The sequence below is a fragment of the Barbus barbus genome (genome assembly GCF_936440315.1).
Source record: "Barbus barbus genome assembly, chromosome: 9".
Lineage (NCBI taxonomy): Eukaryota > Metazoa > Chordata > Actinopteri > Cypriniformes > Cyprinidae > Barbus > Barbus barbus.
This window is the reverse complement of record NC_136737.1, coordinates 10,187,322-10,215,292: the sequence shown is the minus strand read 5'-3', so window position 1 is coordinate 10,215,292 and position 27,971 is coordinate 10,187,322. Positions and strand designations below refer to the sequence as shown.

Genomic DNA, 27,971 nt, shown 5'->3' with positions numbered 1-27,971 from the left:
TTTTAAATCAATGGTCTTCCATAGTAGCATTCATTTAAATCATGATAAACAGTTAAAATCACACATATAGCACACATCAATACCATAGTAAAAATATAACTATATGGTTTTTAGGTATTTGTATGAAAAATAGTAGTTAGTCTAAACACATTTATTTAGCATAAATACACCCATGCTGAGGAGGGCATATGAGGATTATAGATTATTCATTATTAATACTATAGATTTAACAAAACTATACTCTTTAAATTGCCTAAATGTCCAAATTAGTACAATAATAATTACATCATGACAATATCTTTAAAGAAAAATCCTAATACTGTACATGTTATTGCATTATCATGAGTCATATTTTTCTCTAACCAAAATTAACCATGGTTTATTACAGTAAAAGGTTTTTTTTTTTTTTTTTCTTTGTCAGATTTACAACCATAGTTTTACTAAACATTTCATGGTTAGACTATGGTTAGTGTAGCAAAACCATGGTTAATTTGTTGTTACTATGGTTTAACTAGTAACCATGGTTTTTGGTTTGAATTTTTGTAAGGGTTGTGTTGTTATCTGCCCGAGCTCCCATTAAACTATTATAAAACGATGTTTTATGACATTTGCCTGCTAAATTACTACTGTAACTTTACAGAAGATAATAATAATGTCCTTTACCATACAGTATTTGGAGTGATGATAGTAATTTAGTTTAGCTTAGTTTACAGTACTATTATTAATAATCTGGCTGCTACTGCTAAGAGTTGCTAGCTGTTTAACTCTTAATTAAAAGTAAATTTGAAATGTGTGTAAATTTAAGTAATACAAAAAAATAAAAAAATTAAAAAAGCCTGTCCTACATCAACAGTTTCCGTGGCGCGTATGACAGTTAGCAGAAGTGAAAGAAAGGTGTTTATAACATTTTAAAAATTTATTTTTTTCTTACAAAAACACATTGATTTGCAACAGGAGGCCCTAAAGGTTTTTATAGGGGTCCTAAAGGTTAATGAGGTTAATAATGACTTGATTTCTGTGTGGAAATGCACAAATATGCATCTATGCACAGTTAGAATATGAAAAACACAGATACAAACTAAAAATTGTATTCTTACAGTTTTTTTCCCCACTTTTGGAAGTAAACCGATTCAATAACTATAATAGCTATAATATTCCAATCTGTGTTGAGTGTAGCTGATATTTAAATGTACTCACTTGAGTATCTTCAGCTCACACACAGCATTCTTCAGTCCCTCACAGATCTCTTTGACTCCTGAGTCCAGCAGACGGCTGTTGTTCAGGTTCATCTCTTTCAGGATGGTTTTGGAGGAGAGAACAGTAGCTAGAACTGAACATTTTTTCTTTGTCAGCTTACAATTATTCAGCCTGAACAAAAAAAACAGCATTATTTATTATTTAGCACATATTCAACACACATCAGACAAACAGAAAAGTCACAGTCTTTTATAGTGAATAAATACATAAGTTATAATGTATAAATCATGTTCACTCACTTCATTTTCTCCACTTTGCTATGAGAGTCCATCAAAAGAGCAGAGAGTTTCTCCCCATCCAGGTTTCCAAATTTATGTTCACTCAGATTCAGTTCCTTCACTATTAATGGATTTGCACCCAGAACTTTAGTGAGATACTCACACGCTTCCTGGGCAGCAGGACTTTTAAAAAATCTGGAGACAGAAAAGCAGAAAAGAAGTTTAAATACGTTTTTTCATAATTTGATGCTTTTGCAGCTTCCATCAATCTCATGGAATCAACTCAACAAACACGAAACATTCACACATTTGGTGAAACTGTTAGTTATGACAACTAGCTCTAGTGTGTCTGGCCAAATATCTTACTCCAGGATAAATATGACACGGTTTCAAGATTTGTGGTTAATATGCTAATCTGTGATCTCATGTTCAAATAAGACAGAAAAAATTTTGAAAATTACTTAAAGACTTAAAGATACTATCATACTGTCAGAACCCTCTCAGGACACAGGCAGCGCGAAGACATGGAGATTCAAATAATCCTTTATTTAAATCCAACACAGAGACAAGGAGCTTGGGGAGAGATGAACATAGAATGACGTTCAGACCGAACACAGGGGCTGGGAAACACAGGGCTTATAAACACAGGGAAATCAACAAGGAACAGGTGAGGACTAATCAAACGGGGCTCGGGACTAATTAAGTAATGATGACAGGAACGAGGAGGGCCAGATAGAGACACGAGAGGAGGGGAAAACAAGAGACAGGACTGACATAACGCTCCCCTCCGGAAGGCATGTCCTCACGCCACACTCCATCTAATGGGGGGGTGGGCGCTCTGGAGGCCTCCAGGAATCAGGGGGCAGGGCTACCTGCCTCCAGAGCGGGACCCGTTCCGGGAGCCATGGCGGGACAGGTGACTCGGGAGGCCATGGCAGGACTGGAGACTCGGGAGGCCATGGCGGGACAGGAGACTCGGGAGGCCACGGCCTTATTTATTTCTTCCCACACAGGCCGTGACCCTATAGCCCCCCCCCCCATTTTCTTGGGGAAGTTCCCCCCTGGGAGACACTGAGGAGCGGGCTCTGTGGGAAGCTCTGGGGGAGCGGGCTCTGTGGGGCACTCTTGCAGCGCGGACTCTGAGGGGCGCTCTTGCAGCGTGGAGCTGGACAGAACCAGCGGAGACGCAGGAGGGCACGTGCGAGGGGCCGGCACGGTGGGGCGCTCTTGAAGCGCAGACACTTGGGGGCGCTCTTGAAGCGCAGACACTTGGGGGCGCTCTTGAGGAGTAGAGCTGGACGGCCCCAGCGGAGACGTAGGAGAGCTGGACGGCCCCAGCGGGGACGCAGGAGAGCTGGACGGGACCAGCGGAGACACAGGAGAGCACCTGCGAGGAGCAGGCACAGGAGGGAGCTCTTGAAGCACGGATTCGCGGGGGCGCTCTTGAGGCGCGGATTGCAGAGGGCTTGGGGGAGCCGCGGACGACGGCGGGCTGGCTCGGGACCGGACACTTCCCAGACACCGGTAGACTCCCTCCCTCCAACTCAGGCCTGTAGTGTCTGTGAGGTTAACGGGACGGTGGTAGTTTGCCCCGAGCCAGAACAGTGTGTTCCGTGTGGTGTCCTCCCACGCCGTCGCCGCGGCGATCCTGCAGAACTCCTCTGCATATTCGAAAAACGGGTAATTCTCCCGGATGAGAGCGGCGAAGCGGGAAGCGGCGTCCATGCCGCAAAAAAAAAAACTTGTACAACAAAAAAAAAACTTTCAAAAATTAAAAACGTCGGACGCCGCTTACTATTGTAGGTCCGGTCTTCTGTCAGAACCCTCTCAGGACACAGGGAGCGCGGAGACGTGGAGATTCAAATAATCCTTTATTTAAATCCAACACAGAGACAAGGAGTTTGGGGAGAGATGAACATAGAATGACGTTTAGACTGGACACAGGGGCTGGGAAACACAGGGCTTATAAACACAGGGAAATCAACAAGGAAAAGGTGAGGACTAATTAAAACGGGGCTCGGGACTAATTAACTAATGATGACAGGAACGAGGAGGGCCAGATAGAGACACGAGAGGAGGGGAAAACAAGAGACAGGACTGACACATACACAATGTTGTTTTATAAAACAACATTTCCAAACGCATTACATAAAATTATTAATGTTTGAAACATCACCCATAGAACTTTGTATTAATTTCACATACATTAAATTAATGCATTAATTTCATGGTCCATTATGGAAATTTATTTAGCAGAATGCTCTAAGTGACCTAATTTATTCTTATGCTTTAATTATCACATTTTGATCATTTTTATTTTATGGTTTTGAATACAGAAATTTATAATATAATATAATGTGTTGCTGCTATACAAGATTAAAATATGTTTTCATGGCTGTTAAGTTATTTTCAATTTAGTTTAGAGAAATAGGTTACATCAGCTAAGAACATAGACTAAATGAATGATGTAATATTTAATTAATTTGTAATTAATATTTCAATATTAAATATAAATGTTTTATTACCTAATGGTCTTTAATTTACAGTGTTCATCCTGTAGTACATCATTGAGCTCCTTCACTCCTGATTGTCCAGGATCATTTCCTGTGAGATCCAGCTCTATCAGGTGTGAAGGGTTTGATCTCAGAGCTGAAGCCAGAGCTTTATAACCTTCTTCCGTGATACTGCAGTCTGAAAGTCTATAAAATATTTGCCATTTCATTTTTCATGTCACAGACTATCAATAAAGTGCATGATAACATTAAAAGTATATATAAAAAAACATAAAACACATACATTCACACTGACAGTATTAGTACAATATGTAATACAATATTCAAAAATAGTGCAACTAAAATTCCGGCCTTAATAGTCCTTATGATTTTTTTCAATGCAGTTACTCTAATGGACATTACAAATGTATTTTCACATGTATAAATATATATAAATTAAGTTACACACTTCAATTTCTCTAATCGACACTGTGCATTTTCCAAAAGACAACAGATCTTCATTCCCGAGTTTCCTAGTTTATTTCCACTCAGATCCAGCTCTTTCAGGTTTGAAGGATTAGAATTAAATGCTGAAATCAGAGCAGCACAACCTTCTTCTGTAATACTGTTATTATTCAGCCTGCAGAGAAAGAAAACAAAGACAGGACAAATTACTCAGCATGTCGAGGAAAAACAAAGACCTGAACAATTCTTCAGTTTACCTCAAAACAATATTTACTGAACAACAATGACAGACTTAATCTGAACCAGTTACTGAAAATATATTATCAAATAATATTATATTAAAAAGATATTATACTCACTGAACTGTGCTGAGTTTACAGTGTTTATCCTGCAGTAGAGCAGTGATCTGATTCACTCCTGTGTCTCCTAGTTCATGTTCACTCAGATTCAGCTCTCTCAGGAGTAACAGGTTTTTACCCACAATTCCAGTCACATACTGACAGGCTTCATCTGCAGCAGGACCCAAAAACCTGCAGAAGAGAAGATGAAGCAAGATTCAGTTCTCAACTTGGTGTAATGGAAAAACATCCAGGAGCTGGTGCTAATGAAAATCCTTTGACATGATTTTTGTTTTGAAATCACTGTCAACTTCAATGCAACAACAGATTCTGCAGCTTACTGTTTTACTTAATATTCTATTAGTAATTCACCTGCATATAATGTCTTTTGTCAGTTATTCATCGCATCTCACCTCAGTGTCTTCAGTTGACAGTTTGGATCCTGTAGTAAATCATTAAGCTGCTTCACTCCTGATTGTCCAGGATCATTTCCTGTGAGATCCAGCTCTATCAGGTGTGAAGGGTTTGATCTCAGAGCTGAAGCCAGAGCTTTATAACCTTCTTCAGTGATACTGCAGTCTGAAAGTCTAGAAAACATAAAAACAAAGTAAAAACCTCTTCAGTTTACTTAAAAAACATTATGGCCTGGTTGCACAGACAGGGTTTAGACTAAGCCAGGATTAGGTCATAGTTCAATTTGGACATTTAAGTAATTTTTATAAACGTGCCTTAGACAAAAACATTACGGGTTTCCATCTTGAGACAAAACAAAGGCATTGATATATTTTAAGATCAATCAGTGCAAGTTTCTTTCAGTTGAAACAGCTCAGACTTACATTTTAGTCTAGGATTAGGCCAAGGATTTTTTTTCTCCATTCTGTCACAGATGGAGTTTTGGTTCATTGGTTCCTGGCTTGCTCAGTTGTGGACACTTAATTTCTAGCAATTATCGTCAATTTGATTTCACAGATACTATTTAAACTAAACTGAGCTAGACAATCACATCTATGAATTCAATAATGAAATGCCTTTAACTGACAATTGAGTGTTTAATCTTATTATTATACATTACTGACACTCTATCCTCCAATTTGATACTTTTAACAATCTGTATTGTTAAAAGCGCTATATAAATAAAGGTCAATTGACTTGACTTAAGCTTTGTCTGTGAAACCGGGGGTATAATTGAGCAAAGACAGTGTTATTATTCAAATCAAACAATGGTACATTAAACTCACCTGAGTTTCTGCAGTGTGCAGTTTGTATTTTCTAATCCGTTCTGGAGTTTCTTCACTCCTGAATTCTGCAGATTATTGTTGCTCATGTCAAGTTCTTTCAGACTGGAGTTAGATCTCAGGACTGTAGCGAGAGCTGAACAGCTTTCCTCTGTTAGACCACACTTACGCAGCCTAAAATTATGAATGTTGAGAGGGAAAATTTACAAACATAAATTACTTGATGCCAACATTCAGTGATTACTAAGAATGACTTGTCACTAACAATGACTTGCACTTGTCACTACTGTACAGATCACTTAATTTCTTTAAGATATTTTAAATATGCAAAACTACCAAATAACAATACTCACATCAGTGTGTTGAGTTTACAGTGTTTATCCTGCAGTAGAGCAGCGATCTGATTCACTCGTGTGTCTCCTAGTTCATGTCCACTCAGATTCAGCTCTCTCAGGAGTAACGGGTTTTTACCCACAATTCCTTTCAAATACTGACAGGCTTCATCTGCAGCAGGACCCAAAAACCTGGAGACAGAGGAAGTACTTGATATTTCACAGCTGTACACTGCAGAACTGCCTCCTACAATAATGAAAGCCATATTGATACATTGGTAGACACTTTCAAACCTACAACATAAAACTAATTGTTGCAGAATGGTCTTTTCAGATGGTTTTAAAGCATTTTTTGATAAGAGTCCCAATATTTGCAGAAGTGAGACAACTAAAAACCACTTTTGTAGAAATCTGTCTTTCTGCTGTGCTCAATTTGAATCTTTTGACAAATTATAGCTCTTAATTGATGAAAAGGTATTTCAATTAAAGGAAACAGAAGGTGAAAAAAATGTTGATGTAAGTGAGTGTAAATGGTGCAGAGAGAGATAAAAGATGATTTGATGGTTTAATTCTTTTTAGTTCAAGTTTTAAAACTATTGTACTTTATTATTTTAATAACACTTACCTCAGTGTCTTCAGCTGATAGTTTGGATCCTGTAGTACATCATTGAGCTCCTTCACTCCTGATTGTCCAGGATCATTTCCTGTGAGATCCAGCTCTATCAGGTGTGAAGGGTTTGATCTCAGAGCTGAAGCCAGAGCTTTATAACCTTCTTCAGTGATACTGCAGTCTGAAAGTCTAGAAAACATAAAAATAAAGTTAGTTTAAATAAAGGGTTAGTTCACCCTATAGGACTGGGCGATATGGCCCAAAAAATTATCATAGTAATTTGATCATTATCATGATAAATGTCAAATCTTTATTTCTTTCAAGTTTAAAGACATATTTTTGCATCAAAGTGAAAGTTGTATAAACCAGACTGTTAATTTTACTTAATAAACTGCATTTCCTGCATTTTCTAATGAGTGATATTGTTTCAAATCAAGAAACAGGTTTGTGTTGCCTGATAATATTAATAATAATGTAATTTTTTGTCTCTTAGAAATGCATATTTGCCAGTTGTAGCTTGAGTTAGGATGCAAATATACATTTTAGTTAATTATCAAAATCAGTAACATCTGCACAAATTGTAGCAACCTCATTTTTATATGGTGAAATTTAATTATTCTGATCAAGTTTTTTTTTTAAATCAATGGTCTTCCATAGTAGCATTCATTTAAATCATGATAAACAGTTAAAATCACACATATAGCACACATCAATACCATAGTAAAAATATAACTATATGGTTTTTAGGTATTTGTATGAAAAATAGTAGTTGGTCTAAACACATTTATTTAGCATAAATACACCCATGCTGAGGAGGGCATATGAGGATTATAGATTATTCATTATTAATACTATAGATTTAACAAAACTATACTCTTTAAATTGCCTAAATGTCCAAATTAGTACAATAATAATTACATCATGACAATATCTTTAAAGAAAAATCCTAATACTGTACATGTTATTGCATTATCATGAGTCATATTTTTCTCTAACCAAAATTAACCATGGTTTATTACAGTAAAAGGTTTTTTTTTTTTTTTCTTTGTCAGATTTACAACCATAGTTTTACTAAACATTTCATGGTTAGACTATGGTTAGTGTAGCAAAACCATGGTTAATTTGTTGTTACTATGGTTTAACTAGTAACCATGGTTTTTGGTTTGAATTTTTGTAAGGGTTGTGTTGTTATCTGCCCGAGCTCCCATTAAACTATTATAAAACGATGTTTTATGACATTTGCCTGCTAAATTACTACTGTAACTTTACAGAAGATAATAATAATGTCCTTTACCATACAGTATTTGGAGTGATGATAGTAATTTAGTTTAGCTTAGTTTACAGTACTATTATTAATAATCTGGCTGCTACTGCTAAGAGTTGCTAGCTGTTTAACTCTTAATTAAAAGTAAATTTGAAATGTGTGTAAATTTAAGTAATACAAAAAAATAAAAAAATTAAAAAATCCTGTCCTACATCAACAGTTTCCGTGGCGCGTATGACAGTTAGCAGAAGTGAAAGAAAGGTGTTTATAACATTTTAAAAATTGATGTTTTTCTTACAAAAACACATTGATTTGCAACAGGAGGCCTTTATTTTTAAAGGGGTCCTATTATGCTTTTTGAAATGTTCACTTTTTGAATTCTAGTCAGTGTGTAGTGTGTATGTTTGGGCATAAAAAGATCTACAAAGTTACAAATCTAAAAGTCCACTCCAAACGGAGATATTTCGTTTTTTTTTTTATTTATTTTTTTTATCCCTTTTCAAGAACTACAACGAACGGCTCGTTTGGACTACAGCGTTGTTTTCCGGTATTTGTGATATCACAAAGCGGCCCATTAGAATATTATTAAAATAAATCCCGCCTACGTAAATTCCAATGGTTTGTGGGTGGGGAGAACGCTTGGTTGAGCACTGCACCTTTCAAAATTGAAACTTGGTGCGGGTGTTTTTATATCACTGTATTTCTGAAGGCAACCAACTGTCTTCAGACAATTTTGTATCTCATTTTCATTTCATCTTGCATGTAATGTCTGATAAAGCAGCGTTTGTGAGTGGAGTGCTGTTTTGTGTACAGTGTTACCGGGGAAACCTCGATCTCTCCCGCTCCAACAGCGCCTCCTGCTGGCAGAGAATTAATCTGCATATGCGGCCACAAATAGTGTAAGTCTGTGGTATAAATAAATTCAGCTGTATAACAGTTTCAATGCAATTCATGTTATAATGTTAGAAATAAATAACAATAAACAATTACCGTTGTACCATCTGTACATAGTAAATGCAGTTATTTTTATCTGTCCAATTGTCCAACTGGCTTGAACACGGTCACAACAACATTGACATTCCTAATTTAAATTTTAGATAGAGTGTCAATGGTCCATTTGAGAGATAGGTGGCGGTAATGCACTTAAGTCTGCGATCCGCTGTAAAGCAAGAAGAAGACGTCACGCGCCAGTAGTGTTACACCAAATTCTGTGACCATCGTATTCTGTGACCCTAGGAGGCGCTGTTGTCACTGTTTGACTTGAACTGTATCACACAGGCGGATTGGGCACGCAAACAGCGTACAGGTTCAAAGCGCCCGTGCACATTGTATGAGCGCGTCAATACAGTCTGGTCACGTCAATTCACTCTGGTAATTTGCAACCGCGTCTACTGTATTACCTATCCAGGAAATAATTTTGGTCTAATATGAACAGTACAACTGTTACATTAAATACTTGGTATTTATTTATTCATTTTCTAATACCTTTAAATTGATAAATATCTACTTTTTATTTTTTAATAAAAAATTTCCTCTGCTTATGTTTTAGCCTTAAGTGTTATGTACTGTAGATACTCTTGAATATGTTTGTACAAATTCTTAACCGCTTCTTAAATAAAAATTATGCCTGCCTGGAATGTTTGTTTAGAAATGCTGGTTATTCAACAGGCTTATTAAACCAATTTAAAATTTCATGAGATTAAACACAATCCAGTTGTTTGCAGAGTAGCCTGTTTTTCATGTTGTATGCAACATAAATGTTTAACAATGTTCATGATGCTGATGTCACAAAAACAGGCTACTAATCTATTTAAAGGGGGCATCTCGTTTGGCTCTCAGCGAAGGCGGTCGCATTTTTCTTCCCTCCCTACCCTTATCTCCCCTGCTTGCTCTCTCGTCTTGTCCTTGTCTAACACTCAAGAGACTCTCTCTGCACTATTCTACAAAACCGGTCGGCTCTGAGACAGAGACTATTAACCGCAATATGGATTCGATCACGGCTAAGCTCTCGGCTTTGGAAAGGAAAATTGATGGACAAGGAGATCAGAATGGACAATGAGAATAGCTGTGAAATTAGAAGGCAGCTGTTCGCCCAAAGACCAAACAATCTTATCTCTTTTCGGCTTCCCAAAACAACAGAACAGCTTGGCAAGGTTGCTCTGGAATCTAACTCCCCGGATGAATGCTGCAGGGAGACGATCTTTCTTCCCTCCCCCCTCAACAAACACCTTGTGATTGTCGAGCGTTTGGGTTCCGGCCAAGGTCGTTTCCATGGCAATTGCTGTGTCGCACCACAAGCTGCGGACTGAGACAACTTGTTTGGAGTGCCTGCGCGGCGGATCTCTAGGCACACGAACTTACACATACACACACTCATACGCTCATACATACAGATATTCATTCACCTCCCACTACCCCCATCCAACGCCTTTGCCGCTTCTTCCCGTCAGTCTGATAACGGGTCTGTGTTAGCGCTGTAATGGCTGCAGACCGGATGGCTGTTCGTCTGAACTGGATTACTCTCTGCAAGTTGTGTGTTCCTGTATTGACTGTGCTCTATGCTGAGGTTTTTTGTCTGTTCTCACACTGTACTCCCGTTCAGGAGCATAGTGTGAGGATTATTTTTTTTTCTCCTCTCTTTCCTCATGTTGTGCTGTATTCTTCTTCTCTATTGCATTTCGTTGCCTTGTACCTACATGTGCAATGACAATAAATTGAATTCAGAGGTGGGTAGTAACGAGTTACATTTACTTCGTTACATTTACTTGAGTACATTTTTTGGGTAACTAATACTTTTAGAGTATATTTTAAAATGGGTACTTTTACTCTTACTCAAGTATATTTTTAGAGAAAAAACGGTACTTTTACTTCGTTACTGTGGGCGACTCTCCTCTCGTTACTGTATCTTAATGCAATACAAGTTAAAAATGCTTTGGTTTATTCCAAACGCGCCATCTACTTTTCTCTGGGCAATGAACGATGCCCATTCGTGAATGATTCATTCTTTTGAGTCGATTCTGTTTAAAGGCTTTATCAAACCAGTTGGCAAACCAGTGAATCGGTTCGTGAATCAGTTTGAATGATTCGTTCAGTTCCCTGACGCACGCGCTGAGTCTCTGAAGCGGTTCTCACTCAGATAACAGAGAGTTTAAGAACACCAAGAGCGCTGAAGACATGGCTTTGGATCTACAGTCAGTTGAAAGCAAATCTACAAAGGCTTGTTTGCTAGAGCTATATGAAAATCTTTTATTAGATGAACACCGCGTGTGCTGTCTACTGTTCCACAGGTTTAGGCCACGATACCACTATGACATTACCAGTTTGTTGTACATGTACCTTACATTAAATACAATGTATAATTTAAATTAAATAAGCTGTCACAGAGTATGAAATGAACACCCGCGGAACCCGCGTTAGCTCTGCGCAGCGGCGCGCGGCCTGTTCTAGACACAATTAATATTCATATTTTTACAATATTTACGCTTGCAAAAATATAGGCTACATTTGTTTACATTTTGCAGAACAGAAGATCCGTCGATATGCATTTGTTTCGTTATGTTCAGAGCATTCATGTGAGGCGTTTTCAGAGGTTTCCGTGTCAGAGGTTAAATCAAATTCAAATTTTATTTGTCACATACACATACATAGTACGACATGTAGTGAAATGTATTGTACGACTGTCCAACAAATTGTCCAACAAAATTAAGAAAAACCTCAAGTTTACAAAAATACAAATAGAAAAAGTACAGTAAACATATATACAGAAATAAACTAGCAATAACATAAAATAAAAAATAGATATGAGAATAAAAATAGATATGAAGAATAAAAATAGAATGTGATTCTATATAGATTCTATAAAAAGTAAAGTGTATGTCAGTGATAAAGTGTCCGTGTGCTGTGCAGTAAAGTGTATAAGTGAGTAAAAGGAATACTAAAGACAAAAGACAAATGGTATGTAAGTCCCACTCATTTATCCTTACGTAACCTTCTACAAATTAGTGCAGATTATAATGAAAATGTGCAAAGTGGAAGTGTGGGGTGATGTGATTAGAGTGGAGAGTGGTTAAGACTCCGAATGGCCTGCGGGAAGAAGCTCCTCCTCATTCTCTCTGTGTTCGCCTTCATGGAGCGGAAGCGCCTCCCTGAACGCAGCAGAGAAAAGAGTCCATTGTTGGGATGGCTGAGGTCCTTCACTATCTTCCTGGCCCTGGTCAGGCACCGCTTGCTGTAGATGTCCTGCAGGTCAGGGAGCTCGGTGTGAATGGTACATTCCGCTGAACGCACCACCCTCTGGAGGGCTCGTCTGTCCTGCATAGTGCAGTTCCCGAACCAGGAAGTGATGCTGCCCGTCAGGACGCTCTCGATGGTGCAGGTGTAAAAAGTCTTAAGCACCCGAGAGGGAAGTCTAAAGTCCCTTAAGCGTCTCAGATGGTACAGACGCTGCCTGGCCTTCTTCACCAGGGTGCTGGTATGACAGGACCAAGTCAAGTCCTGCGTGATGTGAACACCCAGGTATCTGAAGCTGTCCACTCTCTCCACTGGAGTCCCGTTGATAGTGATCGGCTGGTATGACCGCTCCTGCTTTGTACTGAAGTCCACTATCAGCTCCTTAGTTTTGCTGATGTTCAGGTGTAGACTATTCACCTGGCACCAACTCTCCAGGTTCTTAATCTCCTGTATGTAGGCCGTCTCGTCGTTGTCTGAGATCAGGCCCAACACAACAGTGTCATCAGCAAACTTGATGATGGTGGTGGAGTTGGAAGTGGCCACACATTCATAAGTGTACAGTGAGTACAGCAGGGGGCTCAGAACACAACCTTGAGGGGCTCCAGTACTTAGGGTGATGGAGGATGAGGTGTGTTTACCCATCCGTACGGCTTGCTGTCTGTCCTTCAGGAAGCTGGAGATCCATTGGCACAAGTTATCGGATATTATAGGATAATACATAATTAATTTACTTTAAAATATAATTTAATTCAGTGATGCAAATCAGAATCAAGATTTCATCAGCTGTTACTCCAGTTTTCGGAGTCATATGATCCTTCATAAATCATTATAATATATCGATTTATGACCAGTGTTGGAAACAGTTTTGCTGCTTAATATTTTTTGGAACCTGTGACATTTTGTTCAGTTTTCTTTGATGAATAGAAAGCTAAAAAGAGCAGCACTGATAATAAATCAACATGATTTCTGAAGGATTATGTGACTCTGAAGACTGGGGTAAAGGCTGATGAAAATTCTGATTTGCATCACTGAAATAAATTACATTAAAATATATATATATATATATATTTTGAACGGCAATGTGTGTGTGTGTGTGTATACACATACACATTACATAAATGTAATCTATATATCTAAATATAAATAGACTATATTCAGTACCTATATGATCCAAAGTAACTAGTAACTAACTACTTGAGTAGTTTTTTTATCAGATACTTTTTTTACTCTTACTCAAGTAACTATTCGGACTATTACTTTTACTTTATTTGAGTAAATATTTCTAGAAGTACTTTTACTTTTACTTGAGTACAGTTTTTGGGTACTCTACCCACCTCTGATTGAATCCAATCCAATCCAATCCAATCAGAATATGTGGCCCCATTGTTATGTGTTTTAAAATTCCTGACACAACAATCAAACCATTTCAGGTAACTTATCTGTGCTTCCATCCACCTTTCTTTTTTTGGTTGGTTGGTTTTTACCACAAATGTAAAATACATTTACAAACATTGTATCTATATTCTATACTCTACATAATAAAATCAATGCTTTAATTTGCAATGAAATGCTTTATTTTTTCAAACAATGTGTGGTAATATCAGGTTAACAGTACCTTTAACTTAGCAAAAACCTTAAACATTAATAATGTAAAGGCAGGGGAGGGGGAGATTAAAATTGACACGCTGCACAGCTAGGGATTCATGGGGTCGGGCTCTTGTACACATTGCATGTTTATTCTCATGATATTTTTAATTAGTTTTATAAGCCTGATGAGTAATCATTTCTACACAAACATTCCATATAATAATAATAACAACAGAAAAGATAAAGAGAGAAAAGCCAACAACAAAGTGTTGTGTGTAAAAGTATATCGACCAGCTTTGAAACAACAATTGAAAAGGAACGGGATGCTAACACCTCTGCGTCCTCTCAACACACACAGCCGCGCTCTCTCAGTCTTGTACGGATGTGACTTTTAAAAGATGCAAGCCCGCAGGAGCCAATCCACTTATCCAGTCAATTATGCGCAGGAACCTGGGTAGACTGAGTACAGTTCTGCTTTTTTCATCACTACACAAAAACTAGATGCTGAAATGAAGTGATTTTTCACATATTTATTTTGGTTGTGTACTAAAATATCATAAATTTATAATAGCTATAAGTAGTTTATATTTTCCACAATTAGCTCATAAACATGCATTGTTGTACCCATATTATGTACAGTTGGAACAGTAGCATGGTACAGTTGAGACACCATTCTTAATGGTCTAAAGTTGGCTAACCATTTATAGCAAATGTAATAAATTACAAAATTACAGTAATAAATAATTACAGTTTAAAAAAAAATTATTTTGTTTGCTTTATTTCATCTAGATTCAGTTAAACAAAATAGGAACAAATATTTAACACTAGAAAATGTGTGTCAAACTGTACAAATGTAAATATAACAGTAAAAATAACAACATATATACCTGTATATTCTATAACCCTACCCCTAAACCTACGCTTCACTCGAATCTTTCAGCATTTTTACATTTCCAATCATTCTGTATGATTTATAAGCTTGTTTCATCATGGGGACCTAAAAAATATTCCCATGTTATTACTTGTAGGTAACACTAGTACACAAACACACACAGCCTCTGTATGCATTTTATTTTCTATGATTGAACTGTTACTGTATACAGTACGTAGCAACCTAAAGGGTGTCTCAACTGTACCCACTTTACCACCTTGTATATTTCATAAAATGCTATATAATCCTTTTAACATTAATGCTAGAAAATATGTCCATTAATAATAGGCAGCTGAAATATCAAAAATATAATTTTGCGTAGTATGTGTGTAAATGTGACTTTTATCCTATTATCATAAAACTAAACAGCATGTGAAGCAATCCGGGTACAGTTGATACACTGTGTCTCAATTGTACCCCATTGACTAGATTGGCAATCTCTAGATTATGAAAAGACCTTGCATGGCACAATGTCATAAAAAAAATTCTATTTTTTGAGCGCAGAGTAACGTTTGCAATGATATGTGTTACGTTTAACAATCATAAAAGAATAATAAGCTATTCATTTTTGAAGGGACATGGTGAAATTAAAATCTCACCTTGGAAAAAAAAACTTTTGCCAATATCTTCAGAGTGGAAAGAAAGATGCAAACATTTCAAATTTCCCACGATCAAAGAGAACACTAAAACACATATGTGGAGCAAAAATCACGGCTCGAGGTTCTTGTGAAGGTGTATTTAAGGTGTTTCAACTGTACACATGTCTCAAATGTACTCAGTCTACTAACGGAGAGAGATCAACTGGACAAAGAGAAAAGAGACAATAAAGGTATTAGAAAATGAATAAATAAAATAAATAAATGCCAATTAAATATTGTAAAACTGTACAGTTCATGTTAAAACTTTTAAATGTTTTAAGTGTATTTATTTATTTTTTAAGTACACAGTATATTTGGAGAACATAAAAATCTTTCTGTGTGAAAGAATTTCCCTTAAGATAAATATATATTTACATGATAGATACATATATAGACACATATACACACATATACACATACATACAGACAGAGAGATAGATAGATAGAACTAGACTCGAACGCAGACTAGCCAATTGCAGTTGAGTACTAGTTGCACGGGGAGCAGTGATGGGAAGTCTGGTTCTTTTCCGTGAACCGGTTCTTTCGGACAGTTCGTTTCAATGAACCGGTTAAAAAAAAAAAAGTTAATCGGTTCTTTTACGCCCTAACTTGATGACGTCATTCGCGATGACGTAATGATATAATCTATCGTCCCGGGCCGGGATGAAAATACACATTCAAATATATAAAGTCAGTAATCATAACAGCAGTAAGTTAAAACATCATAATCATGATCTTTAAAGTTTACAATTAAATTTTGCAAGCACCAAAATACAGGTACAGGCAGTGATGTGCATACGAGGATTTAAGTCTTGAAGATATAAAGTGAATAAATTAGTTGTCTTCAGTGCAGAAACCATGATCCACTTACATAAACTATTGCGATTTGTTATTAAATAAACGTACGTTTCGCCCTCATTCAGGTCCTCGGTTTACCTGCGCCATATAGCATTAGCAAAGAATCAGTTGTCCAAAAGAACTGGTTTGGTTCAGACGTGCTGTGTCAGTAATCACATCGGTTCTCCAATCGGACGTGTCCGAAAGAAACAGTTCTCGGTTCAGTGTACTAGTGATCCGAAAACCATTGGAACCTATTCTTGACTCGACAACGAGAACCGCGTTCACTGCGTGACACGAGAACACTGCACGCACGTTCAGTGTATCAGCTGCTCTGCTCGTGCTCATCATCAGTTCTATTTAATACTAACTCAGTTTGTGAATGTGTCATCATTAACTATAATTATAGCACAGGTATTTCATAAATCATCACTTATTCCTATTAAACATAGGCCCGGTTTCACAGATAGGGCTTAAACTAAGACAGGATTAGGCCATAGTTCAATTAGGACATTTAAGTATTTTTTATAAACGTACTTAGAAAAAAACTATTATTACTGCAGTGCATCTTGAGGCAAAACAAAGGCACTGTTATATTTTAAGATCAGTCAGAGCAAGTTTCTTTCAGTTGAAATAGCTCAGACTTAGATTTTTGTCTAGGACTAGGCTTAAGCCTTGTCTGTGAAACTGGGGGATAGAGTCTTAATTATGGTCCAACATCCCTGACAAACCCCTTTGGCCTATAACCTAACAGAATCTTCAACTGAACAAAGTACACAGATTAGATAAAAAAAAAAAATGTTTTATATTATCACACTTCCCAGCAAGTTCATTTGGAGTTTTTTAACCCTCTGGCCCTCTTCGTTTAGGTCAAAAGTGATTGAAGCCTTGAAATGTAACATTTTTTTTTTCAGGAAAATCAATGTAATATATTTTTGTTCAATCATTTTTTTTTATTATTTATGGGAATTTTATGATACTATGATATATTTATACAATTTTAATTAGCTATTTTCTCCATTAGAATTAATATATTTTTTCTTTATTTACTATTTTTTAATAAATGCAATATTTCACATTAAAATAGAGTGAAGGCATTTAAAATCCATTTTTTGAAGTGAGAAATGGGCCATCTGAAGGCATTAAAAAATTAAAAATTGTGTAATGTTACGTAACCTTCTTTTATTAGCACCCTATATAAACTAGGGATGGGAAGATTCCCCAATTCGCTCGGTGCATCGGCAAAAAAGTTAACGATGCGATGCATCGGTTTAAAAAGTGTGCATCGGATACAAGTTGGCATTTGTATCGCGATGCATCGTTTCTAACATATTTGCATTGGTAAAAACAGATTTATTTTTATATAATTACTAGTGGATGTGCTACACTTTTATTGTTCAGAAAGTGACCAAACATCTGTGACCAATATTTTATATGTAGATTGATTTCTCCTCTCGAAACTGTTTCTCAAGCGCGTTCTCTCATCACCGCTGCGCGTGAATATGATGCATCACAACAAGGCAAGGCAAGGCAAGTTTATATAGCACATTTCATACACAGTGGTAATTCAAAGTGCTTTACATAAAAGAAAGTGAAATAGACATTAAAAATCAATAAAAACATGGAAATAAAAATAATAAAAACAAGGAATTTTAAAATGATATAGAAATTGATTTAAAATGAATTTAAAGAAAATGATTATACATAAAATTAATTGCAGTCAGTTCGGACATATAGCACAGTGCTCATTCAAATGCACAGTTAAACAGATGAGTTTTGAGTCTTGATTTAAATGTGGCTAATGTTTTAGCACATCTGATCTCTTCTGGAAACTGGTTCCAACTGCAGGCCGCATAATAGCTAAAAGCAGACTCCCCTTGTTTTGTGTGAACCCTTGGTATTTCTAACTGACTCGATCCTAATGATCTGAGTGGTCTGTTTGGTTTATATTCAGTGAGCATCTGCAATGTATTTAGGTCCTAGGCCATTGAGTGACTTATAAACAAGTAAAAGTACTTTAAAATCAATCCTAAATGTAACTGGAAGCCAGTGTAAGGACCTGAGGACTGGTGTGATATGCTCAGATTTTCTGGTTCTAGTCAGAATTCTGGCAGCAGCATTCTGGATGAGCTGCAATTGTCTAATGGTCTTCTTGGGAAGGCCGGTGAGGAGACCATTACAGTAATCCACCCTGCTGGTGATAAAGGCATGAACAAGTTTCTCCAAGTCTTGACTGGAAACAAAACATCTAATTCTTGCAATGTTTATGAGATGATAGTATGCTGATTTAGTTACTGCTTTGACATGACTACTGAAACTAAGGTCTGTCTCCAGAATCACCCAAGATTTCTGACTTGATTTTTAGTTGTTTGACCCCTAGAGTGAAGGTATGCATTCACCTTGAGAACTTCATCTTTGTTTCCAAATGCAATGACTTCAGCTTTCTCCTTGTTTAACTGAAGGAAGTTCTGGCACATCCAACTGTTAATTTCATCAATGCATTGGCAGAGGGTGTCAATGGGGCTGTAGTCATTTGGAGATAAGGCTAGGTAAATCTGGGTATCATCAGCATAGCTGTGATAGGCAATTTGGTTCTTCATCATTATCTGACTTAGTGGGAGCATATACAGGCTAAACAAGAGCGGTGCAAGAATTGAGCCTTGTGGGACTCCACGTCATGGCCGTACACTTAGACTTATGCTCTCCTATACTCACATAATAACCTCTCCCTTCTAAGTATGATCTGAACCATTTGAGTGCCATCCCAGAAAGCCCGACCCAGTTTTCCAGTCTCTCTAGGAGTATGTTATGATCGACAGTGTCAAACGCAGCACTAAGATCTAGTAGTACCAGCACTGATATTTTGCCAGAATCAGAATTGACGCGAATATCATTTATTATCTTAATGAGTGCTGTCTCTGTGCTGTGATGTGCTCGGAAACCAGATTGAAAATTGTCCAGATATCCATTTGACTTTAAGTAGTTGTTCAGCTGATTAAAAACTACCTTTTCAATAATCTTACCTATGAAAGGAAGATTTGATATGGGTCTATAGTTGCTCAACATGGTGTTATCAAGATTGCGCTTTTTTCAGAAAGGGCTGAACAACTGCAGTTTTGAGGGAGTTTGGAAAAGTCCCAGAAAGAAGTGAGGCGTTCACCACTTCTAAGAGATCAGCTTCTAAACAGTTAAGCACATTTTTGAAAAAGGATGTGGGAAGTGTGTCAAGATAGCAGGTTGAAGATTTAAGGTGCTGTACTATTTCTTCCAAAATTTTGGAGAAAATCAACTATCAATTATCAATCAATTATCTATGTGAATATTAAAATCCCCTGCAATAGCAAAACAGTCAAACTCTAAGGAAATCATTGATAACAGTTCAGTGAAATCATCAACAAAGGCTGGAGAATATTTTGGAGGCCTGTAAATAATGATAAACAGGGTGCGTGGAGCACCTTTCAGCACAATACCTAGGTGTTCAAAAGACAAATACTGACCAAATGACATTTGCTTGCACTGATAAACATCTTTAAACAGAGCAGCTACACCTCCACCTCTCCTAACAGTCCTGCAGACACTTTTAAAATTAAAGTTAGGAGGGGCTGTTTCATTAAGGACTGTTGCACTGCAGCTGTCTTCTAACCATGTTTCATTTAGAAACATAAAATCCAGGTTGTTTGTGGTTATTAAATCGTTGATCAGAAATTATTTATTTTTAAGTGAGCGAATATTTAAAAATGCTAACTTGATGGAATTACATTTTGTCTCTACAGCAGTCTTGGATTGATGCATTATAGGCCGCAGGTTAGATGGGTCAGCCGTACGGCTTGAGAAGACCTTAGACTTTCTATCGCGTGATAAAACAGAAATAGGCATGCTGGGTTCCCGCTTTTTCTGTAAACATTTGTGAATGTTGTGGTTAATATAGCGGGGACCCGACACATATCACTGAGAGCTGTTATCAGTTGTTTTTGGTTCACCTACACCAGATGGAGAGGGGTTTGGGCCCTGGCGTTGTGGCAGCGGCCGGAAAGCTCTCGCAGGAGGAGGAGAAACCAAGTTAATTGGGAGGGTTAATTAAGTGATTGATGGTTGTTCAGGTCTATGTAATTGCACATATTGCTGTAAACTGCAGCCTGCAGTGGACATCCAACCCCCCCACATCCAAGCGTGACGTCACAAGCCACGCCTGTGTCCAAATACGTCACATACCTATTATTTTGCACCAGGAAAAAGCATCGACAAGAAGATAAGCCTAATTGTTTGCAAAGCGAAGCAAAAGAAGTTTGCTGTGTTGGTAAGTAAAAAAAAAAAACATCTTTTGTCTTTAGGAAGACTTAAAACGTTGACAACTTGAATGTTTGTGTGCATATGTAAACAACAGTTCAGCATGCTTATGTGTTTTGAACTGTACACAGGCACGTTATTACTTAGATATCACTAACATATATATATATATATATATATATATGTGTGTGTATGCGTGTTTGTTTGTTTGTGTGTGTGTGTTATCCAGCAAGAAGTGAAATGATGTGGTTCCTCAACCAAGATACTGTGGAAGTGTTCTGTGATCAGTGTCATTAAAATATCATGTGTGTGGGGAGAGATGAATACATATGTGAGAGGGATAGAGTGTGTATATGAGTAGGTAAGAGTGTTATTTATTTAGCATTATAAAAAAAGGGTTATTAAAAAAATTGCACATTCAGTTAGTTCATTTTATGTCACAAAAAAACAGTGCACTATATATTTATTAGTGCACTGATTCTTACAACATATAATGAATGTTGAGTTAATGTGCAATTTTTTTATAACACTCATCTCACCCACTCACAGATATGTACTTACCCCCCCCCCCCCCACACACACACACAAAAACACTCACTCAGATGATATTTTTAATGATATACACTGATCACAGTAACTTGGTTGAGCAACCACATCATTTCACTATGAATTGCAGGATAACTCTGTGTTTGTGACATATTATCTTTGTATTATTCTATATGAATGGAAAGATCACATAATGATTGTCAATCTTTGTCATGTTTTACAGCATTCTACACATTTTTGTTCCTAGCCTGATGCAGAGCAGTTCTGCTGGGATGAGGGGTTCCTGCTGCTGTTTCAACAAAGAAAGGTATGGAGGAACGGTGGGAGCATTTCTCTAGATACTGTAGTGATTGATTTTTGTGGTTTAAAATCATAAATATTCTTGTATGCAAAATGATGAGGTAAATACTATTTAGTATGACAAATATTTAGTAGACCAACACACATGTATTCGGTATTTTTAACAGGAGTGCCAAGAGGACATAAAGTGGAATTTTTTAAGAGATATTGGCCCAGTGTTGTGCTGGATACAGAGTCACCGTGAGTTATTCTGTGGGGAGGTGAAAGGGCCTGCTTTACTCCAGATGGATGGTAAAAATCAACAAAATGCCATCAAAGACTACCTGGGGTCGAATCAGATGAAGCAAGAGATGTCTTTTTATTCATCTCTCAGGACCTGCAGTTGGACATTCACTCTGGACCCCTCACACCCAGCACACTTCCTCTTTGAACTGTTACGGTCTGGTCGACGCTACAGAGCTCTGAGCACCAGAACGACCAGACACAGGAACAGTTTCTTCCCTCAGGCCATATCTACCTCACAAACAGTTAAATGTTCTCCCCACTGTGCAATAAAACATGTGCAATACCAAATTATCCATACTTATATTTATTATACATATGTTTTTGATTTAATATATCATACATCTATCCACATTCCCTTGCATAATTTGTATATAGCACATCTGTAGAATACAATATTCTGATTGTTTGAGTATCCGGAGGAGCTGGACACAAAAAATTGTGTTGCTGAACAAGGCTTGAAAGTCCATGCCATGTTTCTGTGAATAATCTAACAAGGCAAGGAATCTCTCTGTGTAGTTTATGTGTGTATGTGTACTGCATTTCAAGAACTGTTTATCTGATCATTCAGCTGTTCATTTATGATAGTTGAAACATATCTCTTATAGAACATATTTTTTGTAAAAAAATGTATTTAGTTATTTTTGTAAAATAATAAATATAAAAATACCTAATGAATCAAGGGATGTCTGTTTATTCATCTTTAAATATGTGGAGGACCTGGACACACTTCATATGAAGTTTTGTTGATGAACAAGGTCTGAATGTCAATGTCATGTTACTTGTTATAATCTATCAAAGCAAGCAATCTCTATTCAGCAAATGTACGTGTCTCCTACTGCATACTGTATGGAGAACTGTCAATCCTTTCATTCAAATGTTAACACTTGATGATGAGTGGAACAACACATCTTTAGAAAATTAAATGACAATTATAAATTATAACAATGTGTTGTGACTTTTACAATAACGTCTTTATAAAATTAAACGACGATTATAAATTATAATGTGTTGTGACTTTTACAATAACGTCTTTATAAAATTAAATGACAATTGTAAATTATAACAATGTGTTGTGACTTTTACAATAACAAAATCTTAAATATTAAATTTAACAAAATTTGATAAATCTAAAAGGTGTCTTAGGTAGTTTAAAATCGATAGTAATAAATGAGAATTTATCTCATTACAATAAGGTTGAATAAGGTAAGGTGTAGAGGTGTTTTATTACAATTAGCCTAATTTAATCAACCTTAATCATTTAATCAAATTTAAGTGTTTTACAGGCTCTTGTGATGAGAAATCAGCTCTGTACATTAGACATATTAAATATATTACATTTAACTTGTGCCATTTTAGCCTAGACATCCTATAAATAAATAAGAAAACGTGTATTAGTAAAACGAAAGGCAACATTATTTTATTTAGATCCCAGAAACGGCTGTAAATTGCTTGGACAAAACGTTACTTCCGGGTTTCCCAGGGAATAACAAGAGGTGACGTATATTATAGGGCGTGGTTTCTGACGTAACGTTTTGACGTGGGTGTGACTGTATTGGTATGGGCGTGGCTTGTGACGTCACACTTGGATGTGGGCGGGGTTGGATGTCCACCGCAGGATGCAGCAAGCCCTACTTGCCCCATTTGGGGCCTCACAGGTGAAAATAACATACCTAAATTAAAATGGTAACATTTCCTGACAAAGTGTGCTACACAAACAAATTAGGTATCTTTGGAAAGAAGACACTCTTGGCTTTACTATCTATCATCCAGAGTTGATAATGCTCAAAAAGACTGTTTGAGGAAAAATAACCAATGAATGTATTGCATAATTATTTTAGTAATTATACATATTCCTGCATAGTTTTTCAATTATAGAATAATAGACAGAATTTTAGACATCATATAAGTGATTTATTTGAGCACTAAAAAATACAAAAAGTTATTTGAGTAATAAAAAGGAAAAAAAAAAATAGAAAAAAATTGCTTTGTAGTAGTATGCCTGCTGAAGTATATATTCTGATTGCCAGACATAAAGTGATATTGGCAGACATGGTCATCCAGTCAGTAATCACACGCTGATGTGCGTCTATACAGATGATAATGATGCAGATACGGCCACATTCCCCACACAATACACACACACACATATAAAAAATGTTGAAGAAAAAAAAAAGATAACAGCTGCGTCACTCGCTGCCTGGAGAGAGCGCCAAATTCAAATAAACTATATTCCGCTTTTCTGAGACTTTTTTTTCCGTGGATGATCTCATTTTGTTTGTAAAACTGTATGCTACAGCACCGTGTTGTTTTTTACCACCAAGACGCTGTTTTTGAGCGTAATTTATTCCATAACGGATGCGAACAATAACTCCGGAAGAAATGAAATTGTTTCGTTGGACTAAAAGTGCTCGCTGGGATGTTGTTCTGTGGACATGGGCTAAATACGTCACAGACCTGGCCCCACATTCTACATTTATATGGCTGCTTAATTGCCAGTGGTTGTCACCCCACTGTCAGAAGCTAAGAAGAATTGACTATCTGTTCTCTCCATCAGACTTCAAACACATTCCAAGAGAGCTAAATGAGCCTCGGTACCAGGCCTGGCTGACCAGTGGAATACCTATGCGAATACAACACACATAACACACACACGCATAGAGACATTCATCCTTTATTTAGACCATAATTAATCAGTTACAAAGGTATCTGGTATAGACACATGTTGTTTGTATGTTTTCTTGTTATATTAGCCTAGTGACCACTCGTTATTTGTATTTTAGTAATCTCTAAATACTCATATTCAGGTGTATGAATGTATCTCTGGTTTAATATATGGGGAAGTCGTGGCCTAATGGTTAGAGAGTCGGACTCGTAATCCAAAGGTTGCGGGTTCGAGTCTCGGGCCGGCAGGGATTGTAGGTGGGGGGAGTGAATGTCCAGCGCTCTCTCCACCCTCAATACCACGACTGAGGTGCCCTTGAGCAAGGCTCCGAACCCCCAACTGCTCCCCGGGCGCCGCAGCATAAATGGCTGCCCACTACTCCGGGTGTGTGTTCACGGTGTGTGTCTGTTCACTGCTGTGTGTGCGCACGTTGGATGGGTTAAATGCAGAGCACGAATTCTGAGTATGGGTCACCATACTTGGCAGTATGTCACTTCACTTCACTTATATATGCTAGATGTTTCTTTCTTGATATCAAAATTATCTGCTCTTTATTTCTCAAACAATGATGTACACTGTGACCTCGTGAAATGCATCATAATATTCCTACAATACCGTGGGAAGAATTACACAGACCAAGCAGAGCAGTCAAAAAACATGCAAATTAGGTGTAAGTGAGACAAAGGAACACTTTCCCGCCGAAAGTATGTGCGTTGTTACTGGTCGAACTGACCAGAAGTGGGTGTAACTAGGTTAGATAAACCTTCTCCCACACCCAAAAGACACTCTCTTCTTTCTACCTAAGATGCCCTAGAGACACACATCACCATGGAAACTTAGCGATTCCCCTTCGGGGAAGTCCGAGCTCCTGGCAGCTTTGAGCTCAGTAACTTTGGCAATTTAACTTCGGACCAATCAACCCGTGGCTGGAATGACAAAGCTTCCACTCCTAAAGGAATTCATCAAGAATCTGCGCATTATATATGCAGCAGGACACTTTCAGCATCAACAAACCAGTGCAAGCAACCGCTTGTTAACCGTTTAGATGCTCTTCTAGGCGTCGACCCCTTTTGATTAAGGTGATGTAATTCTTTGATGGTTCTAACAGGTTGTGTTAGCTGATGTGCAAATCCTGCCATTATGCTCTCTCTCTCGCGCTCTCTCTCTCTTGCGCACGAGCGCGCGAGCACTCTTTCTCTCTGGCGCACAAGCGCACGCTCTCTCTCGCTCTCTCTCTCTCTCTCTCTCTCACTCTCTCCATGCCTTCCTTGCGTTGGCATCTGTGTTTACTGTGTGTATGTTTGTGTTTAGTTCGATGTTACATGTTCCCCTGTAGTGTAGTTTAATAAACATCCATATGTATTCATACTTGGTTGTCTGTGTCTGCTGCTCACAGAACGAGGTCACTTTAATGTTCCGGTTTTGTTACACGCTCTATGAGCGATGTTTTAATAAGGAAATTATTTTCCGTGACCAGAGAAATCAATAGACGATTGAAACTGTCCGTACTGCGGACAAACAAATCATTTTATTGTACTAGTAATGCTACAGTTAATTCCTGAAGATGAATATACGGTATAATAGATAACAACCCGTTATGATAAATTATGTTCATCTCACGTATAAGCTAATTTGCTACAGTGCTATTTAATAGTGTTTTCACTATATTTTGGATTTTAATATCCAGTGCAGAGTTTGTTATACGGCTCGTTCAGTGAATCGCGATAACAGTGAGTCTGTTCAAATTCCCTATAAAATCATAACTGATTCCCTTTGAGCTAAATTAAACTATTTCTTTAAATTACATATTAATGTGAATAGTTGTGTGGAGAGGTGTTCAGGGCGGGTGTGGGGTGTTTTTTCAAACCTGCAATAGAACTCGTTAAGGTCGTCTGCTAGTTGTTGATTCTCCAAAGTGCTGGGGGATGGTGTCTTGTAACTGGTGATATCTTTCATACCTTTCCACACTGAAGCAGAATCACTGGAAGATAATTTGTTCCTTAGCTTGTCAGAATAATTCATCTTTGCCACTCTGATCTCCTTTTCAAGTGTGTATTTGGCCTGTTTATACAAGACTTTATCCCCCTTTCTGTAAGCATCTTCTTTGGCCTGACGGAGCTGTCTGATTTTTCCAGTGAACCATGGTTTGTCATTGTTGTAAGTTAGATGAGTCCTGGTAGGAATGCACATATCCTCAAAGAAACTGATATAAGATGTTACGGCCTCTGTGAGCTCGTCCAGATCGGTGGCAGCGGCTTCAAAAATAGACCAATCGGTGAGAGAGAAACAGGCTTGTAAGTCCCGCTCGGTTTCATTAGTCCATCTTTGAACAGTTCTTAATACAGGTTTTGCAGACTTAAGTTTCTGCCTGTAGGTCGGAATAAGATGAACCAAGCATGGAGGCACGAGCGGTGGAGGGACCAGCAGTTGAGGCACGAGTCATGGAGGGACCAGCCGCGGAGAGACCAGCCATTGAGGCACGAGCCTTGGAGGGACCAGCCATTGAGGCACGAGCCGTGGAGGGACCAGCCATAGAGGCACGAGCCGTGGAGGGACCAGCCGTAGAGGCACAAGCCGAGGAGGGACCAGCCGCATAAGGACCGGCCATTGAGGCACGAGCCGTGGAGGGACCGGCCATAGAGGCACGAGCCGTGGAGGGACCAGCCGTAGAGGCACAAGCCGAGGAGGGACCAGCCGCATAAGGACCGGCCATTGAGGCACGAGCCGTGGAGGGACAAGCCGTAGAGGGACCAGCCATTGAGGCACGAGCCGTGGAGGGACAAGCCGTAGAGGGACCAGCCATTGAGGCACGAGCCGTGGAGGGACAAGCCGTAGAGGGACCAGCCATTGAGGCACGAGCCATGGAGGGACAAGCCGTAGAGGGACCAGCCATTGAGGAACGAGCCGTGGAGGGACCAGCCGCATAAGGACTGGCCATTGAGGCACGAACCGTGGAGGGACAAGCTGTAGAGGGACGAGCCGTGGAGGCACCAGCCGTTGAGGGATCAGCCGCTGGAGGTACGAGCCGTGGAGTGACCAGCTCTGCAGTCATCAACTCTAAAATTTGCTCTGTTGCAGTCTTACCAGCTCATTTCTGTGTGTGTGTGTGTGTGTGTGTGCGCATGTGTGTGCGTGCACGCGCAAGAGAGAGAGATCCTCTTTTGTATTTTTTTAATTTCTTGATTTTATTTAACATATTTTCAAAATTTGCTCTGTTGCAGTCTTACCAGTTCATTTCTGTGTATATATGTATATGTATGTGTGTGCGTGTGCGCACATGTGTGGGTGTCTATTTTGCACTCCTGATATTCTAAAGTGTCACCCCTTGATTGCTGCACACTTTTTTTCTGACCAGTGGCTGATTTGTAGTTTGTACCACCAAAAGATTCACTGAGTTTTCAATTTTTTTCGTATTTCCCATTCATTTCCAATGTCGGTCATTTTTGACTGCGAAGAA

General features: G+C 38.1%; 2 protein-coding genes across 2 annotated transcripts in view; both read right to left on the bottom strand.

The window, feature by feature from the left end:
- LOC306874613 (uncharacterized protein) overlaps positions 1-27,971 on the bottom strand; it is a 308,235-nt gene that overhangs the window by 135,824 nt on the left and 144,440 nt on the right. The window lies entirely within an intron of this gene.
- Positions 5-27,566, bottom strand: LOC306874573 (ribonuclease inhibitor-like; the record flags this gene model as incomplete). Its single annotated transcript, XM_079424722.1, has 11 exons — positions 5-1,368; positions 1,497-1,670; positions 4,001-4,174; positions 4,437-4,607; positions 4,792-4,962; positions 5,184-5,357; positions 6,009-6,179; positions 6,359-6,529; positions 6,963-7,136; positions 24,409-24,472; positions 26,906-27,566. The coding sequence occupies 11 exons, from the start codon at positions 27,564-27,566 to the stop codon at positions 1,194-1,196; spliced, it is 2,280 nt and encodes a 759-aa protein (XP_079280848.1). The 3' UTR covers positions 5-1,193.